Here is a 20295-nt window from a genome sequence, read left to right as displayed (position 1 = left end):
AAAATACAAAAATCAGCCGGGCGTGGTGGCAGGCACCTGTAGTCCCAGCTACTTGGGAGGCTGAGGCAGGAGAATGGCATGAACCTGGGAGGCGGAGCTTGCAGTGAGCCGAGATCATGCCACTGCACTCCAGCCTGGGCAAGAGAGCCAGATTCTGTCTCAAAAGATATATACAGATAGGTGGGCCGGGTGCGGTGGCTCACACTGTAATCCCAGGACTTTGGGAGGCCAAGGTGGGTGGATCACGAGGTCAGGAGATCGAGACCATCCTGGCTAAAACGGTGAAACGCCATCTCTACCAAAAATACAAAAAATCAGCCGGGCGTGGTGGCAGGCGCCGTAGTCCCAGCTACTTGGGAGGCTGAGGCAGGAGAATGGCATGAACCCAGGGGGCGGAGCTTGCAGTGAGCCGAGATTGCGCCACTGCACTCCAGCCTGGGTGACAGAGCGAGACTCCGTCTCAAAAAAAAAAAAAAAAGATATATACAGATAGGTCTAGATCGGTCTAGATCTATCTATATCTAGATATATAGCTTTTGGGCTGGGCCCAGTGGCTAACACCTGCAATCCCAACACTTTGGAAGGCCAAGGTGGGAGGATCACTTGAGCCCAAGAGTTCAAGACTAGCCTAGGTAACACACGGAGAACTCATCTCTACTAACAATTAAAAAATGGCCGGGTACAGTGGCTCATGCCTGTAATCCCAGCACTTTGGGAGGCTGAGGCGGTTGGATCACCTGAGCTAAAGAGTTCGAGACCAGCTTGGCCAACATGGTGAAACCCCGTCTCTAATAAAAATACCAAAAAAAAAAAAAAATTAGCCGGGCGTGGTGGCGGGTGCCTATAATCCCAGCTACTTGGGAGGCTGAGGTAGGAGAATCACTTGAACCCAGGAGACAGAGGTTGCAGTGAGCCGAGATCGTACCACTGCACTCCAGCCTGGGCAACAGAGTGAGAATTCATCTCAAAAAAAAAAAAAAATTAGGCCAGGCACAGGGGCTCACACCTGTAATCCCAGCACTTTGGGAGGCCAAGGTGGGCATATCACCTGAGGTCAGGAGTTCAAGACCAGCCTGGCCAACATGGTGAAACCCCATCTCTACTAAAAATACAAAAAAATTAGCCGGGCTTGGTGGTGCACGCCTGCAATCCCAGCTACTCCAGAGGCTGAGGCATGAGAATCGCTTGAGCCTGGGAGGTGGAGGTTGCAGTGAGCTGCGACTGTGCCACTGCACTCCAGCCTAGGCAATAGAATGAGATGCCATCACAAAATAAATAAATAAATAATAAAAATAAAAAAGTCTTGAAGGACACAAAACAGTTTTTTCTTCTGGAAAAAGGAAATAAAGAGGTATAAGAAGAGGGCATCTCGGCCGGGTGCAGTGGTTCTCGACTGTAATCCCAGCACTTTGGGAGGCTGAGGCGGGTGGATTACGACGTCAGGAGATCGAGACCTCGATGTCAGGAGTTCGAGACTAGCCTGGCCAATACAGTGAAACCCCATCTCCACTACAAAATATAAAAATTAGCTGGGCATGGTGGCACGTGCCTATAGTCCCAACTACCCAGGAGGGAGAGGCAGGAGAATCACTTGAACCCGGGAGACAGAGGTTGCAGTAAGCCAAGATCGCGCCACTGCATTCCAGCCTGGCAACAGAACGAGAGTCCATCTCAAAAAAAAAAAAAAGACAAAAATTAGCTGGGCAGCGTGGTACACACCTGTAGTCCCAGCTGCTTGGGAGGCTGAGGCAGGAGAATCGCTTGAACCCAGGAGGCAGAGGTTGCAGTGAGCTGAGATCACGCCACTGCACTCTAGCTTGAGCGACAGAGCAAGATTCCATCTCAAACAAACAAACAAACAAAAAAGCACCAGGTGCAGTGGCTCATGCCTGTAATCCCAGCACTTTGGGAGGCCAAGGCAGGCAGATCACAAGGTCAGGAGATCAAGACCATCCCGGCTAACACTGTGAAACCCCATCTCTACTAAAAATACAAAAAGTTAGCTGGGCATGGTGGTGGGTGCCTACAGCCCCAGCTACTCAGGAGGCTGAGGCAGGAGAATAGCGTGAACCCGGGAGGCGGAGCTTGCAGTGAGCCGAGATGGCCACTGCACTCCAGCCTGGGTGACAGAGTGAGACTCCATCTCAAAAAAAAAAAAAAAAAAAGAAGAGGGCATCTCTTTTTTACTTCATATACTGCTAGACTATTTGAAGTGTTTTTATACTGAAGGTCATTTACTTTTGTAATTTAAAAAAACAATAAAGTAAATTTTTTTTTTTTTTTGAGACGGCATCTCGCTCTGTGGCCCAGGTTGGAGTACAGTGGCGTGATCTGAGCTCACTGCTCCACCTCCCGGGTCCACGCCATTCTCCTGCCTCAGTCTCCCAAGTAGCTAGGACTACAGGCGCCCGCCACCACACCTGGCTATTTTTTTTTTTTTTTTTTGGTATTTTTAGTAGAGACGGGGTTTCACTATGTTAGCCAGGATGGTCTCGATCTCCTGACCTCATGATCCGCCCACCTCAGCCTCCCAAAGTGCTGGGATTACAGGCGTGAGCCACCGTGCCCGCCCAATTTTTAGAAGTCAAAATAACATGAGTAGGTGGTTCTCTCCAGTAAATTCAGATGCCTAGAAGCAGAAGTAGAGAAAACGGCAGCATGATACAAAGCAACAGAAAAGTAAATGACAAGCCAGACATTTCAAAGAAAAATTCCTGGTTTCTTTTTTATTTTAAATGACACTTTTTAAAATTTTTTTAATTTTTTTTTTTTTTTTTTTTTGAGACAAGGTCCCGCTCTATTACCCAGGCTGAAATTCAATGGTGTGATGTTGGCTCACTGTAACCTCCACCTCCAAGGTTCAAGCGAGTCTCCTGCCTCAACACCCCTGACTATGACTAGCTAGGACCACAGGTGTGCACCACCACGCCCGGCTAATTTTTATGTATTTTTTCTAGAGACGGGGTTTTGCCACGTTGTCCAGGCTGGTCCCAAACTCTTGGACTCAAGCGATCTGCCCAGCTTGCCCTTCGAAAGTGCTGGGATTACAAGCATGAGCCACCGCACTTGGCCTAATTCCTGGTTTCTAAAACCCAAATCCTCACATCTCTCTGCTATATTCTTAATTCATTCTCCACCCCTCAGCCAACTTCTATGGTTTATGTCACAGGAAAAGAGGAAAGAAACATTTCTACAATTCTTGGGCTTATTTCCCTTAGGGTTACCTGGTACTGGACTGCCTCAAGGCATGACTAAGTAGGGTTGGAATATCACTCACACTTTGGTGAGAGGGTGGTGTTAACATGGAAAAAGTGGTTTGCTCAAGATCCTAAGTTGAGTTTGCTAATAACAGTACTCTAAGCCCATGTTTCCTTATTGACATCTATGGCTCTTCCTCTTAGATCATTTCTTAGTCCATTTAGGCTGCTAAATTTTCATAACAAACTACCATAGACGGGGGGGGTTGAAAATAGAAATGTATTTCTCACTATTCTGGAGGCTGGGAAGTCCATCAAGGCACAGGCAAATTTGGTGTCTGGCCCACTTGTGGTTCAGACGGCCATCTTCTCACAATAAGCTTACACAGCTGAAGGAACAACGGAGTTCCCTCTGGAGTCTCTTATAAAGGCACTAATATCTCATTCATGAAGGCTCCACCCTCATGATCTAATGAGGCCCCACCTTCTTTTTTTTTTTTTTTTTTGGAGAGAGTCTCACTCTATCGCCCAGGCAGGAGTGCAGTGGCACAATCTCAGCTCACTGCAACCTCCACCTCCCGGGTTCACGCCATTCTCCTACCTCAGCCTCCCGAGTAGCTGGGACTACAGGCGCCTGCCACCATGCCTTGTTAGCCAGGATAGTCTCGATCTCCTGACCTCATGATCCGCCCGCCTCAGCCTCCCGAAGTGCTGGTATTACAGGCATAAGCCACCGCATCCAGCTGAGGCCCCACTTTCTAATACCATCACCTTGAGGGATAGGATTTCAACATATGAATTTTGGAGGGACATGAACATTGATTGACACCATAGCAAATCAAGTTCTACAAAACTTAGAGATGCAAAATACAATATATGAAAGCCAATTCTGGCCAGGCACGATGGCTCACACCTGTAATCCCATCACTTTGGGAAGCCGAGGCGGGCGAATCACCTGAGGTCAGGAGTTTGAGACCAGCCTGGCCAACACGGTGAAATCCATCTCTACTGAAAATACAAAAATTAGCTGGGTGTGGTGGTGCATGCCTGTAACCCCAGCTACTCAGAAGGCTGAAGGAGGAGAACTGCTTGAACCTAGAAGACGAAGTTTGCAGTGAGCCAAGATCGTGCCACTGCACTCCAGCCCGGGCAACAGAGTGAGACTCCATCTCAAAAAAAAAAAAAAAAAAAAAAAAGGCACACAAAAAGAAAGCCATTTCTAGCTTCCTGATCTAACACAAACCCAACATAGGTTTGTGGAAAAACTCTCCTTCAATGTGTATCTCATTAATACTAATTACACCAAAGGTTGCAAAAATATTCAGAATATATAATACTGATGTATAAATTTATAAATTGATTCTCACCTAATCTGACCCTGATTTGCTATAATTCTTCAAATTCCCTAAGTCCTAACTCTTTTTAACAGTCTTACAGAAGACTTCTTCTGTAGATATCCTCAAAAATAGGTAAGAGTCTGGGATAGCCGGTTGGGCTTTCTGGAAAATAAGTTAAGTCCCTACATTATCCCTTTGTACATAACTAAGTTCCAGAGATCAAAAATATAAATATGGGCTGGGTGCGGTGGCTCAAGCCTGTAATCCCAGCACTTTGGGAGGCCGAGGCGGGCGGATCACGAGGTCAGGAGATCGAGACCATCCTGGCTAACACGGTGAAACCCCGTCTCTACTAAAAATACAAAAAATTAGCCGGGCGTGTTGGCGGGCGCCTGTACTCCCAGCTACTCGGGAGGCTGAGGCAGGAGAATGGCATGAACCCGGGAGGCGGAGCTTGCAGTGAGCCGAGATTGCGCCACTGCACTCCAGCCTGGGGGACACAGAAAGACTCCGTCTCAAAAAAAAGAAAAACAAAACAAAAATATAAATATGAAAAAATGAAACCCTAAGTACTAGATGAAAACATGGGGAATCATTTTCATAAGCTCAGGGTAAAGAAATATTCTGTAATATGAAACCTAGGGGTCATTAAATAACAAGTTGGATAAATTCTACCATGTAGGAACTTCTATATATTAAAAAGAGGCAGGCGGGGGCGTGGTGGCTTACGCCTGTAATCCCAGCACTTTGGGAGGCAGAGGCGAGTGGATCACGAGGTCAGGAGTTCAAGACCAGCCTGGCCAAGATGGTGAAACCCCGTCTCTACTAAAAATACAAAAAATAAGCTGGGCTTGGTGGCAGATGCCTGTAATCCCAGCTACTCAGGAGGCTGAGGCAGGAGAATCGCTTGAACCCAGGAAGCAGAGGTTGCAGTGAGCTGAGATCGCGCCACTGTACTCCAGACTTGGCAACAGAACAAGACTCCATCTCAAAAAAAAAAAGAGGCTAGGCCAGGTGCGGTGGCTCATGCCTGTAATCCCAGCACTTTGGGAGGCTGAGGCGGGCAGATCACCTGAGGTCGGGAGTTCGAGACCAGCCTGGCTAGCATGGTGAAACCCTGTCTCTACTAAAAATACATTAGCCGGGTGTGGTAGCAGGTGCCTGTAATCCCAGCTACTGGGGAAGCTAAGGCAGGAGAATCACTTGAACCCAAGAGGTGGAGGTTGTAGTGAGCCGAGACTGCACCATTGCACTCCAGCCTGGGCAACAGAGCAAGACTCCATCTCAAAAAAAAAAAAAGGAAAAAAAGTCTAAAATAAGACCCCCCCAAAAATACCAAACAAAATGGGAAAAATATCTCAAAACATGACAAAGAGCTATAAACTCTGATTCCCTCTTGTTAACCTCCTACAGTCCAAGTGCCCAAGTCCTACCAATTCTGTCTCCTAAACATCTCACTAATCTGTCCAGCCCTCTGTCTCCATTGATATCATCAGTCTTTCTTACCCAGATATAAATAGCTCTTTCTTTTTAATAACGGTATACACTGAGTATGGTGGCACAGGCCTGTAATCCTAGCTACTCAGGAGGCAAAGGCAGGAAGATCGCTTGAGCCCAGGAGTTAGAGGCTGCAGTGAGATATGATGGCACCACAGAAGAAATGCACTCCAGCCTGAGTAACAGAGTAAGACCCCATTTCTAAATAACTATTTAAAAATAAAAATAAATGTACAGTTCAATGTGTTGTGACAAATGTTTACACCTACATATCTACCCTGCCAATCAAAATACATAACAATTCCATCACCCCAAAAAGTTATCTCATGCCTCTTTCCCATCAGTCCCTGGGACCAAGAGGCAACCTCTGTTCTGATTTCTATCACCCTAGCTTACTTCTGACTCTTCCCAAAATTCACAGAAACAGAATTATACTGTAGCAGTATATGGCATGCTTCTTTTTCTCAAAATAATGTTTGAGGCCAGGCGCGGTGGCTCACGCCTGTAATTCCAGCACTTTGGGAGGCCAAGGCAGGCAGATCACGAGGTCAGGAGATCGAGACCATCCTGGCTAACACGGTGAAACCCCGTCTCTACTAAAAATACAAAAAATTAGCCGGGCGTGGTGGCAGGTGCCTGTAGTCCCACTCGGGAGGCTAAGGCAGGAGAATGGCAGGAACCCGGGAGGCAGAGCTTGCAGTGAGCTGAGATCGCGCCACTGCACTCCAGCCTCGGGGACAGGGTGAGACTCCGTCACAAAAAAAAAAAAAAAAGTTTGAGATTCACATGTTATGACATGTATCGTTTGTTCCTTTTTATATATGTCAATTTGTTCATTGTATTATTTATTATAAAACGAGTTTTACGGCCGGGTGCGGTGGCTCACGCCTGTAATCCCAGCACTTTGGGTGGCCGAGGCGGGCAGATCACAAGGTCAGGAGATCGAGACCATCCTGGCTAACACGGTGAAACCCCATCTCTACTAAAAAATACAAAAACAAAATTAGCCGGGCATGGTGGTAGGCGCCTGTAGTCCCAGCTACTCGGGAGGCTGAGGTGGGAGAATAGCATGAACCCAGGAGGTGGAGCTTGCAGTGAGCCGAGATTGCACCACTGCACTCCAGCCTGGGTGACAAAGTGAGACTCCGTCTCAAAACAAAAAAAAAAAAGAGCTTTTAAAATTTTTTATAGCCAATCCCAGCACTTTGGGAGGCCGAGGCGGGCGGATCATGAGGTCAGGAGATCGAGACCACGGTGAAACCCCGTCTCTATTAAAAACACAAAAAATTAGCCAGGCGTGGTGGCGGGCGCAAGTAGTCCCAGCTACTCGGAGAGGCTGAGGCAGGAGAATGGCGTGAACCCGGCAGGCGGAGCTTGCAGTGAGCCGAGATTGCGCCACTGCACTCCAGCCTGGGCGACAGAGAGAGACTCCGTCTCAAAAAAAATAAAAAAAATTTTTATAGCCAGGCACTGTGGTTCACACCTGTAATCCCGACACTTTGGGAGGCCAAGACGGGCAGATCACCTGAGGTCAGGAGTTCGAGACTAGGCTGGCAAATATGGCAAAACCTCGTCTCTACTAAATATATAGAAATTAGCCAGGCGTGGCGGTGGGGTGCCTGTAATCCCAGCTACTCAGGAGGCTGAGGCAGGGAGAATCACTTGAACCTGGGAGGTGGAGGTTGCAGTGGGCCAAGATCACAGCATTGCACTCCAGCCTGGGTGACAGAGCGAGACTCTGTCTTAAAAAAAAAAAAAAAAAAAAATGTTTTATATGTCCCTACTACAGCTTCTGATACTACAGCTTCTGAGTTTCCTATCTTGATTTAAAATGTCTTTCCATCCCTTAGATTATATAGTCATTTAAATATTATTCTGAGACTGTTATTGTTTACTTTATATATTTAAGCCTTTAATTCATTTGGAAATGATTTTGGAAAATGATGAGAATGGTGTTCCAATTCTATTTTTTGTCAGATGTCTCAGTTTTATGAGCACCACCTATTAAATTAATCATTTTTTTCTTGTGATACTAAAAATTACTAAGAGGTAGATATTAACCAGGCCACTGACAATCACAGTTATATATTCCTAAGTGAAAGTATTTATCTCATGCTCAGAGTGCTCTAGGAGACTTATCTTTTGAAAAACAAAAACGGTATCACTCTCCCGCTTTTAAAATTCTTCAATAGCTTTGTACTGTCCTTAAGATAAAGATCAGATCTGGCTCCTGCTAACCTCTCCAGTATCATCTAACACTATGCTCTCACTCTCATTACTGTACTCCAGACACACTAGCCTTCTTCCAGTTCCTTAAACTCAGTGATCTCTCCTGTCAGTGGTCTTTACAGAAGACTTCATCCCCTTGGGAAACTTACTTTATTTTCCCCCATTAACCCCCACCTAGCCTTCTCCCACCCATCCCTCAATCTCTACACACATCGTTTCCCCAGGAAGCCTTCCCTTGTCCCATTTTCCTAGCCCCCATATTGTCCAAACCTCGCCAACAGCTCTCCCTTACAGCACTTGGCACACTTGGAAATAGTAACTACTGGCCCAGGTATGGTGGCTCACGCCTATAATCCCAGCACTTTGGGAAGCCAAGGTGGGCAGGTCACTTAAGCTCAGAAGTTTGAGACCAGGCTGAGCAACATGGTGAAACCCCATCTCTACAAAAAATAGAAAAATTAGCCAGGCATGGTGGTGCCTGCCTGTAGTCCCAGATACTTCGAAGGCTGAGGTGGGAGGATGGCTTAAGCCCTGAAGGTGGAGGCTGCAGTGAGGTGTGATCATGCCACTGCACTCCAGCCTGGGCAAGAGAGCCAGACCCTGTCTCGAAAAAGAAAAAAAAAAAAAAGAAATAGTAACTACTTGCTTAATGTCATCTTCCCTAATATCCTGTAAGAGTTCCACAATGACAAGGACCATTTCTACTTTGTTCACCACTATACTCCTGTACAACTCATTAACTAGCTCAAGAAATACTAGTCACAAATAAATCAGTAAGAAAATTGAACACAACCTATGCATCACAGGACAGCAATGGGAACGTCACAGAAGAAATGTAAAAACACAAATACAGCAAAAAGATGACTGATACCCTAATGATTTAAGAAAAAAAAAATACCAGATGGGCGCAGTGGCTCACATCTGTAATCCCAGAACTTTGGGAGGCTGAGGCAGGTGGATCACTTGAGGTCACGAGTTCGAGGCCAGCCTAGCCAACATGGTGAAACCCCATTTCTACTAAAAATACAAAAATTAGCCAGGTGTGGTGGTGGGTGCCTGTAATCCCAGCTACTTGGGAGGCTGAGGCAGGAGAACTGTTTGAGCCCAGGAGGCGGAGGTTGCAGCGAGCCAAGATCGTGCCACTGCACTCCAACCTGGGCAACAGAGTGAAACTCCATCTCAAAAAAATAAAAAAAGGCCGGGCACGGTGGCTCACACCTGTAATCCCAGCACTTTGGGAGGCCGAGGCAGGCGGATCACAAGGTCAAGAGATCGAGACCATCCTGGCTAACACAGTGAAACCCCGTCTCTACTAAAAATACAAAAAATTAGCCAGGCGTGGTAGCGGGTGCCTGTAGTCCCAGCTACTAGGGAGGCTGAGGCAGGAGAATGGCGTGAACCCGGGAGGCAGAGCTTGCAGTGAGCCAAGATCGTGCCACTGCGCTCCAGCCTGGGCAACAGAGAGAGACCCCGTCTCAAAAAAAAAATTAAAAAAAAAAAAAGAAAGAAAAGAAAAGTAATAAATAAATAAAAAAATTAGGCTGGGCATGGTGGCTCATGCCTATAATCCCAGCACTTTAGGAAGCCAAGGCAGGAGGATCACTTTAGTCCAGGAGTTCGAGACCAGCCTGGGCAACATAGTGACCTCATCTCTACTAATTAAGTAAATATCATTTAAAAATTTTTTAAAAGATATTTTCCTAGTGTGAGATTGTAAAAATTTTTTTTAAAAAAGGTCACTACTGGTTAGAAAGAACTAGTATAGCCGGGCATGGTGGCTCACACCTGTAATCCCAGCACTTTGGGAGGCCAAGGCGGGCGGATCACGAAGTCAGGAGATCGAGACCATCCTGGCTAACACAGTGAAACCCCGTCTCTACTAAAAATACATAAAAATTAGCCGGGCGTGGTGGTGGGCGCCTGTAGTCCCAGCTCCTCGGGAGGCTGAGGCAGGAGAATGGCATGAACCCAGGAGGCAGAGCTTGCAGTGAGCCGAGATAGCACCACTGCACTCCAGCCTGGGCAACAGAGCAAGACTCTGTCTCAAAAAAAAAAAAAAAAAAAAAAAAAAAAAAGAACTAGTATAGGCTGGGTGCAGTGGCTCAGGCCTGTAATCCCAGCACTTTGGGAGGCTGAGGCAGGTGGATCACCTGAGGTCAGAAGTTCAAGACCAGCCTGGGCAACAAGGTGAAGCTCCATCTCTACTAAAAATACAAAAACAAAATTATCCAGGCATGGTGGCAGGCACCTGTAATCCCAGCTGCTTGGGAGGCTGAGGCAAGAGAATCACTTGAACTCAGGAGGCAGAGGTTGCAGTGAGCCGAGATTGTGTTGCTGCACTCCAGCCTGGGTAACAGAAAGAATTGGTATAATCTTTTTTCTTTTGAGACGCAGTCTCGCTGTCGCCCAGGCTGGAGTGCAGTGGCGCGATCTCGGCTCACTGCAGGCTCCGCCCCCTGGGGTTCATGCCATTCTCCTGCCTCAGCCTCCCGAGTAGCTGGGACTACAGGCGCCCGCCACCTCACCCAGCTAATTTTTTGTATTTTTAGTAGAGACGGGGTTTCACTGTGTTAGCCAGGATGGTCTCAATCTCCTGACCTCGTGATCCGCCCACCTCGGCCTCCCAAAGTGCTGGGATCACAGGCGTGAGCCACCGCCTCCAGCCTGGTATAATCTTTCAAAAGATAGCTAGTATCTTTGACTAAGCAATTCCACTTTAAGGAATTTATTCTACAGGAACACTATAAAAACACAGAAAGATATATGCACACATCTTTCTCTGCAGTACTGTTTCCAATAGGGAAAAAATAGGAAACACTCCAAATAGCCATAGTTCGGTGGTTTTTTAAGCTACAGGACTCTCTGTCACCCAAGCTGGAGTACAGTGGCCAGTGGTGCAATCACAGCTCACTGTAACTTCAAGTTTCTGGGCTCAAGCCTTCCTTCCACTTTAGCCTCCCAAGTAGCTGGGATTACAGGTATGCACCACCACATCTGGCTAACTTTATTTTTTGTAGAAACAGGGTCTCACTATGTTGCACAGGTTGGTCTTGAACTTCTGGCTTCAGGCAACCCTCCGGCTTCAGCTTCCCAAAGCACTGAGTTTATGGTGTGAGCCACCATGCCTGGCTCATAATTGGGTTTTAAGTAAATTATCATTTAGCCCTACAATACTATACTGATTATGAAAAGGTATCTAAGATACATTAAGCTTAATAAAACAAGTTGCATTTCTGTACAAACACTAATTCTCTCAAAATGAAAAGCTTTAAAAACTAAGTATAAATGGTTATAGATTGATATATGTATTTAGAAAATTCTAAAACAAATATACCAAACAGTGGTTATCCCTGGGAATTGATATCTCTTTTCTAATTTACCATTTGCACAGTATTTGATTATTTTAACTGTGGGCATATATTACTTTTGGAATTAGAGGGAAAATGCATTTCTTTTTAAGTGTCATCTAAACTGAAAGCTGATTTTTACAATGTCAAAAGTTCTCAATTTATAAACTTCAGACAGATAACCGAAACTAATGGTCCGTAAAAATGACATTCACTTCAAGTTGATAGTTACTGTATTAGTTCCTAAACATAGTGTACCCCCGATGAACAATTTGAATCAATAAAACAAATATAAAGTATTAGGTCAAAACTCTGTTTATTTAACAGCCAAGTGCTTAAGACGTTTGATTAATACTTCTTTTTTTTTTTTTTTTTTTTTTTTTTTTTTTTGAGACGGAGTTTCCCTCTTGTTGCCCAGGCTGGAGTGCAATGGCGATCTCGGCTCACTGCAACCTCCACCTCTTCGGTTCAAGAGATTCTCCTATCTCAGCCTCCCGAGTAGCTGGGATTACAGGCATGTGCCACAATGCCCGGCTAATTTTGTATTTTTAGTGGAGACAGGGTTTCTCCCTGTTGGTCAGGCTGGTCTCAAACTCCTGACCTCAGGTGATCCACCTGCCTCAGCCTCCCAAAGTGCTGGTATTACAGGCATGAGCCACCGCGCTCAGCCTGACACTTCTTAAATTTGTTTTTATAAATTCATTTCAAAGCATTGGTGGTTCGGTGGTAGAATTCTTGCCTCCTACACAGGAGACCCAGGTTCGATTCCTGGCCAATCCAGCTCCCACCTTAATCCCAGCTATTCAGGAGGCTGAGGCAGGAGAATCCCTTGAACTCAGGAGGCAGAGGTGCAATGAGCTGAGATTGTGCCATTGCACTCCACCCTGGGCGACAAGAGTGAGACTTCTCAAAAAAAAAAAAAAAAAAAGAAAAAGAAAAAAATTAGTTCTAATAGTATACCATGTACAAAATAATACAACATTTTAATGCAGTTACCCTGAAATTCCTGATTAACAATTCACATTTTTTAGTATGTTCTCCCTAATGATACCTCATTCTATAATCAAAGCTGGTACTAAAAAATACTTTTCATTCTGATAGAAACCTGTTATCCCAGCACTTTGGGAGGCCGAGGTGGGCGGATCATGAGGTCAGGAGATCGAGACCATCCTGGTTAACAAGGTGAAACCTTGTCTCTACTAAAAATACAAAAATTAGCCGGGTATGATGGCAGGCGCCTGTAGTCCCAGCTACTCTGGAGGCTGAGGCAGGAGAATGGTGTGAACCCAGGAGGCGAAGCTTGCAGTGAGCCAAGATTGCACTGCACTCCAGCCTGGCCGACAGAACGAGACTCCGTCTCAAAAAAAAAAAAAAAAAAAAAAAAAGAAAATCATCTAAGTATACTTTTAAAACAAAACCTACTCTGCAATTGCCAGGGTTTTCTGTATCTCTCCAAGACTGGGAAACTAAAGAGTTAACATTTATTTAACAGTCTTTGTACTAGGCACTGAGTTGTACCACTTGGTGCCCTCTATCTACAGAGACTAACAGAAACTATACAAACAGCAGGGAGGAGAACCAACATTTCAACTAGGGACTGACAGATGAGTTTAGTTTTGACTTGCAAGGTTTCTCCCCTTTTCATGCTGCTTCGAATTTCTCAAATGAACAAATGAATTACAGCTATCTGAACAGGTAATAAAATATACCCACTGCATTCACATATTCCATGGATGGAGGTTTAAATTGTAAATTTTTTGGAAAGCAATCATACTCTACAATCAAAAACTTTAACACTACAATCAAAGACCAACAAATGCTATTTGACTTGGTCTTTCCAATTCTAGAAATTGAAGTTAAATAATCGAAAATATGTTCAGAAGGTATACATAATTCTTACAGCATTTTTCTGTTAGGAAAAACTTAAACATCCTTTTTCTTTTTTTTTTCCCCCGAGATGGAGTCTGGCTCTGTCACCCAGGCTGGAGTGCAGTGGCGCGATCTCAGCTCACTGCAACCTCCACCTCCTGGGTTCAAGTGATTCTCCTGCCTCAGCCTCCTGAGTAACTGGGATTACAGGCGCCCGCCACCACGCCCAGCTGATTTTTGTATTGTTAGCAGAGACAGAGTTTTGCCATGTTGGCCAGGCTGGTCTTGAACTCCTGACCTCAGGTGATCCGCTTGCCTCAGCCTCCCAAAGTGTGGATTACAAGCGTGAGCCATCGCAACCAGGCAAAAAAAGTTAAACATCTTACAACATGAGTTTAGTTACTTCGTGTTATATAACTATATGAAAAATGACAATTTTTTTTTTTTTTTTGAGACGGAGTTTCGCTCTTGTTACCCAGGCTGGAGTGCAATGGTGCAATCTCAGCTCAATGCAACCTCCGCCTCCTGGGCTCAAGCAATTCTCCTGCCTCAGGCTCCTGAGTAGCTGGGATTACAGGCACCCACCACCACACCTGGCTAATTTTTGTATTTTTAGTAGAAATGGGTTTCTCCATGTTGGTTAGGCTGGTCTCAAACTCCCAACCTCAGGTGACCCGCCTGCCTTGGCCTTCCAAAGTCCTGGGATTACAGGTATGAGCCACCGTGCCCAGCCGAAAAATGACAATATTTTTTAAAAAGTAAATATACAACAGTCCATTTGTCTCACCCCACTAAAACTAAACATATTGAAAGCAAAGACTTTTGTTTTATTCACTGCCTGATGCCTAGCACTTAGAACAATGCCTGGCACATAGCAGTCACTCAAAAACTTGCAAAATAGGCCGGGAGTGGTAGTTTACATCTGTAATCCCAGCACTTTGGGAGGCAGAGGCAGAAGGATCACCTGAGGTCAGGAGTTTGAGACCAGCATGGCCAACATAGTGAAACCCTGTCTCTACTAAAAATACAAAAATTAGCTGGACATGGTGGCAGGCACCTATAATCGCAGCTACTTGGGAGACTGAGGCACAAGAATCGCTTTAAGCCAGGGGGGCAAAGGTTGCAGTGAGCCAAGCTCACACCACCTCACTCCAGCCTGGGCGACAGAGTGAGACTGTCTCCAAAAAAAAAAAAAGGTTGTCGAATGAATGAATTTGAGTAATGCAAGTGAATACAGAAGAGGTTTTAGCTAGAAATATATATGTAATAGGATCACATAACATACATTTACCTTACCCGAATTCAACTGTTCAGACTAAGCAAAAGAAAGAAATTATGTAAATCATGCATGCTGACCTGCCCTGGAGTGACAGTGGAGAGAAAACCAGAATCTGCTGTTCCCTCTGGGAGTCTCAGGTCCCCACAGCTCTCACATGGTATCACACTAGCTACATGTGATTCTAGTTTTTGTTTTTGTTTTTTTTTTTTTAAGAGACGATCTTGCTCTGTTGTCCACACAGGACTGCAGTGGCAGGATTCACAGCTCACTGCAGCCTTGAACTCCTGTGCTCAAGTGATCTTCCTGCCTCAGCCTCCTGAGTAGCAAGAATTACAGGCTCAAGCCACCACACCCAGCCTGATTCTAGCATTTAAAGGATTTTTTAACATAATATGGCCCTAAATATAAGCCAGCTACTTCATCTGGTGCTACACCCAGAAAACAGCAATTTTCGCCAATGCTGAGATCTGAAAACGATTTCCAAGAGTAATTTTGACTATACGGAAATTTTGCCTTAGTAGATGACTTTAGAACCTACTTCCCATTCCAAATAAAATGCAACTCTACTGCATGCCATAGCATACACAAATATATCTATAACCTATAATCATAGATATAACTGGGTGATGAATATGCATAGTGTCCTTGTTTTTATTTTATTTTCTAATATTTCTTCAATTTACAAATATTGCTTTCATAAGAAGAAAAAGCTCTATTTAGGCCATGTGTGGTGGCTCACATCTGTAATCCCAGCACTTTGAGAGGCTGAGGCAGAAGGATCCCTTGAGCCCAGGAGTTCAAGACTAGCCTGAGCAACATAGAGAGACCTTATCTCTACAAAATAAAAAAAAGTTTTTTTAAAAAAAACTTCTATTTAGGCAGGGCGCAGTGGCTTATGCCTGCAATCCCAGCACTTTGGGAGGCCAAGGTGGGAGGATGACTTGAGGTCAGGAGTTCGAGACAAGCCTGGCCAACATGGTGAAACTCCATCTCTACTAAAAATACAGAAAAAAAAAAACTTAGCCAGGCATGGTGGTGCACACCTGTAGTCCTAGCTACTCGGAAGGCTGAGGCAGGGGAATCGCTTAAACCCGGGAGGTAGCGGTTGCAGTGAGCCGAGATCAAGCCACTGCACTGCAGCCCAAGAGACAGAGTGAGACTCCGTCAGAAAAAAAAAAAAAAAAAAAGCTCTATTTTTAATAGTCCTTTCAAAATTCATCAGAGAATGCTAGATCTGGTATCAATATTCCTCTACTTCACCTAAACAATGCTACGCCTATAGTATATGATCGATTGTTAATAAACTCACTCATGCAGCATATTCTTTCAGCCTATTACTCTGTTCTGTTTTAAACAATTTCTTAATTCAGAAACATATAACTCAAGCTATGTATCTTTTCAACAAGAATTAAGGTCATTTTTATTTCTATTAAGAGCCACTTAAATCTGTATGAAATAAAAAAAATTTTAGTTTAATTTTTAAAAATTTTCAAAATAAGGTACCTGAACATCATAGAGTGCTACAATATTTTCATGCTGAAGTTCCTATTAAGAAAATTGAGAATGAAAAATATGTAAGTATTCTAATAATTTTACCATATTTTAATATGTAAATAAAATTAAAGGATACACATACACTTCTAGTATTATACTTCTATTAATAGACTAAAAATTCAATTAAAGAATAAGAAATGTGCCTGATCAAACAAAAAGCACATTATCTCACTGAAAGAAAATATGATTTTTAGCTCAAAGAGCTACAATTCTTAAAAAAGAGCTCTCCACAGGAAGCAGTTTTGAGGAAATCGGGTGTTAAATGAGGGTTCCACGCTTGTATTAGTCTGGAAAACACTAGGTGAGGTACTTTGAAACAAGTTTCTTTATTGTAGAATTTTTCAGATTTTCTTTAATGAGCCACAGGCTTTGTGACTCTCCAAGAAGTATTTAGCAAATGGGGTTTTCCAAATTTACTTAACCATCTTCTCAAACCATCCCACTTAGATAACACTGGTTGTGAGTGATCTAAAAAGGCCACCTCCAAGGAATATAACTTTCTTCAATTTAAAGAAAGACCCCAAGCGCCCCTACTCTCCCCCAAAAACTTAGTAGTAACATGAAAGGGGACAACAGGAGAGGTAAAAACAATGTACAAGATGGGTCTGCCTGGCCCTTTTCTCAAACAACAACACAGTCACTAGGAAAAAGAGAAATGATGAGAAGCTAAACTCTGTCTTCACAGAATCCTCTGAGCTTTGGTTCTTAAAAATAGCTTCCGGGTACTCAATGCTTTAAAAAAGTGAGCACGCAAAAAGGAGAGCAACAGTTGAAAATTCTCAAACTTGGACCCAACTACCAAAATTGAAAAGGATGGCAGCATGTATTCATTTAGATTAAGTTTTAACCTTATATGAATACTACTACATAAAGTAACATACCTTTAAGATTTTAATTTCCTTTCCAAGCAGTATCTGTGATTTTGACAAGTTCTTTTTATTAATACTTTTAATAGCTACCTCCCAATCAGTTTTCTGAAAAGGAAAAACAGCGTTACTCCTAGATACCATTCCACAGAAATAACAGAAAAAAATTTACAAGCGCGAAGGTGTTTTTGGCAAATAAATATACGGCATTGGGGAAAAATGGAAAAGAACCTGTATTTTCAATAATGGGAAAGTGATTTCATAAATTATAGTGTAATATGCCAAGGTCCTACAACACAACTACTAAAAATAACAAATATGAAGTCCACATAGTAACTAACATTAAATGAAAAAAGAACAGTTCACAACCACTTCAAAGTTATGGACAAATGTAGAAATAAACTTGGAAGGTGATGCAGTTAATTGAAAAGCTATTTGTTAGCTTGGAAGGATCACACCGTGCTTGAGTTCTAAATTATTTTCCTAATAAATGAAAAGTAGGCCGGGCACCGTGGCTCACACCTGTAATCCCAGCACTTTGGGAGGCTGAGGCGGGCGGATCGGATCACCTGAGGTCACGAGTTCAAGACCACACTGGCCAACGTGGTGAAACCCCGTCTCTATTAAAAATACAAAAAAAAATTAGGCGGGCGTGGTGGCGGGCGCCTGTAATCCCACCTACTCAGGAGGCTGAGGCAGGAGAATCGCTTGAGCCCAGGAGGCAGCGGTTGCAATGAGCAGAGATCTCACCACGGCACTCCAGCCTGGGCGACAAAGAGAGAATCTGTCTCAAAAATAAATAAATAAATAGCATTACTTTATCCAATAAGCAACAAAGTCAGCCCACTTTTAACACGCCCCTTGGCAACAACCAGAACTGCCACACCCTTTATTTCCACTCCCGATATGCCTTTCCAAATTCTTTAGATTCTAAAACCTCGTGTAATTGTACTTGCGAAACAGCAAAGGCTTAAACATGATTTCATGTTCAAGGTGATTGAAAATGAATTGTCCAACCACCTTTCTCACCCGGAGCTCGTCTATCTGACTCCGGGGGCGGGGGGAAACGGTGCGGGGGCTCTTGGGGGTGCAGGGGACCAGTGCTGGGAAAGGTGACACCTCCCAGGCTGAGAAAGCCTGAGGCTAACGGGACATCCGCCCATTTTCCGCTGGGTCTGTAATAATCAACCTCAAAAGTGACCAGCCCTGGGCACGGGGGAAAAAAACCAAAAGTCCATTCACGCCCAAGCCTCCAGCCTGCACGGTGCAGTACCGTCTATTTTGGGTCCAGGGTAACCTAGGTGCAAAGGCTCCTGCGGGCGGCCCGCGGGGTGGGTCCCAGCGGCAGCCGGTCGGTAGGCGGAGCGCTGCCAGAGGCTTGGGCCTCACAGCAACCCTCACAGGACCAACACAAACCGCGAGACGGGCTGCGTACACAATAGCATCCCCGGGCGGCTGGCCGAGTCGGGGGTCTCGGCTCGCGACTGCGCCAAGTTTCAGAACCACCTAGCCCCGTGCCTGCCGCCCCGGGCCCGGCCTCGTCCCGGCCGGCGCTCACCTGGCGGTGCCGCCCCCGGAAGACCACGGCGAAGGCCCCGTGTCCCACGAGATCCCTCTTGCTGTACTCGAAGTCGCCCACCACCTCCATGGCCGCGTCCCCGGGGCACACAGCCGGCTGACGGGCGGTGCAGTGCGGCGCAGGTATCAGCACCGCGGGTCCGCGGGCCCGGAGCGCGCCAGCGGGCGGCCGGTCTGGGGTAGCCGCAGCCCCGGGCCCGGGCGGACTCTCATGTCGAGAGACCGGAGCGGAAACAGGGGAAGCCGCCGCGCGGCGCCGGGGTCAGCGAGGCCCGGCCCGGCCTGCCGCCGGCCGCGGGCTGTCTGGCGAAGCGGCCTCGGCGCTGCCGGGCCAGGGGCGCCGTCACCGTCACTGTGCGCGCCGAGAGCCGCACACGCGCTCTGAGGCAGTGAGGGGCCCGGTACTCCCCATCCCCAGCTGGTCCGGCCTCCTCGGCCCTCCCCGCTCGGGCGCTGCTGCGGCGGCGGCTGCCGCCGCCCTAGAACCCTCACCGCCGCGGCCCCGCGCTTCCCCGCCTCGCGGCGGCGCCCAACGCCCTCACGCGCGCTACCCGCTCCCGCGCGACTGGCTGCGCTCCGCGACGTCCGCGCGCCTTGAAAGCCGCAGCGTCAGCCGGCTCCCTCCGCCGGGGAAAGGAGTGCGGCCCGGGCTTGGCTCCCGCAGCTGGGCAGATCCTCCGCCGCTCTTGAGGCCAGGAGGAAGGGCGCGACCCGCTGCGGCCACAGCGGGTTACGGGCTGAGGGCTCCGTTCTGGGCCTGGGGAGCAGATTCGAGCCGACCACGCCCCGGGCTCCACGCCGCTGGGAGGCGGACTTCAGAGAAGCGGATCTTGAACCCCAGCTGCAGGCAAGACGGGATTATCTGTGCAGGGTAGACCCCCAGATTCCTGCCAGAGCAAAGGAGCAACTGCTACTCCAGGCTTTGCGCGCGCCTGGAAAACCAGAGTTCACGCTGCCAAACTACCGGCCTTCGGACGCCTCTCGGGGTTTACTCGCTCAGGATCCCTAGAGGGGCGGTGACAAGCGGGATTCTGCACCTTTTGGGGGTCCCTTGACTGCGAGAAGCTGGTGACAGCTCAGGGCCCTCTTCGCAGAGAATCGCTTCTGCACACCGCCTCAGGATCGCCCACGTTTTCAAGGCTCTCCTGGGGGCTCCCAGTGTCAGGCTAGTTTGACCTCGAGCTTACTTCAAATGGACGAAGGGAGCTTTCTTTTCTACCTGATTGTTAAAGCTGTCCAAGTGACAAGGAACAGATTGTCAGGTTTCCCGCAAGGAAGTGTCTTACGAAGCCATTTAATAAACAATATGCTTGAAACTATCATGGAAAACGCAGGCCCCACACTTGAGTGTGTGTTCTGTTGTATAGGGTATGTGCTTTTGGGGTCTCTCACCACCTCAACTGCCACTGCATGTCCCTGCAAGCTGATCTCTGAATCGTGACAGAGTCAGCTCCAGGATTCTGAGAGAACCCTCCTTCCTCACACGCTCAAAATGTAGGGCCTTGAGTTTCTGCTTCTGCTACTGTGCATGCTTACGTCATC

At 46.3% G+C, this 20295-nt stretch overlaps 1 protein-coding gene across 5 annotated transcripts in view; it reads right to left on the bottom strand.

The window, feature by feature from the left end:
- ULK2 (unc-51 like autophagy activating kinase 2) overlaps positions 1 to 20081 on the bottom strand; it is a 104160-nt gene extending 84079 nt beyond the window's left edge. For all 5 annotated transcript variants that reach the window (XR_010115635.1, XM_063617737.1, XM_063617739.1 and 2 more), the window contains exons 1-3: positions 18734 to 20081; positions 17191 to 17283; positions 16259 to 16300 (exon numbers count right to left, since the gene is read on the bottom strand). Coding sequence is in view for 4 of the 5 variants with exons in the window: in XM_063617737.1 (XP_063473807.1) it covers positions 16259 to 16300; positions 17191 to 17283; positions 18734 to 18823 (225 nt within the window). In the remaining variant the exon portion in view is untranslated. The remainder of the gene's footprint in view (positions 1 to 16258; positions 16301 to 17190; positions 17284 to 18733) is intronic.
- Between the last annotated feature and the right edge of the window lie 214 nt (positions 20082 to 20295).

The sequence above is a fragment of the Symphalangus syndactylus genome, chromosome 14 (genome assembly GCF_028878055.3).
Source record: "Symphalangus syndactylus isolate Jambi chromosome 14, NHGRI_mSymSyn1-v2.1_pri, whole genome shotgun sequence".
Lineage (NCBI taxonomy): Eukaryota > Metazoa > Chordata > Mammalia > Primates > Hylobatidae > Symphalangus > Symphalangus syndactylus.
The sequence above is the reverse complement of the archived record's forward strand: the minus strand, read 5'-3'. Positions and strand labels throughout refer to the sequence as shown.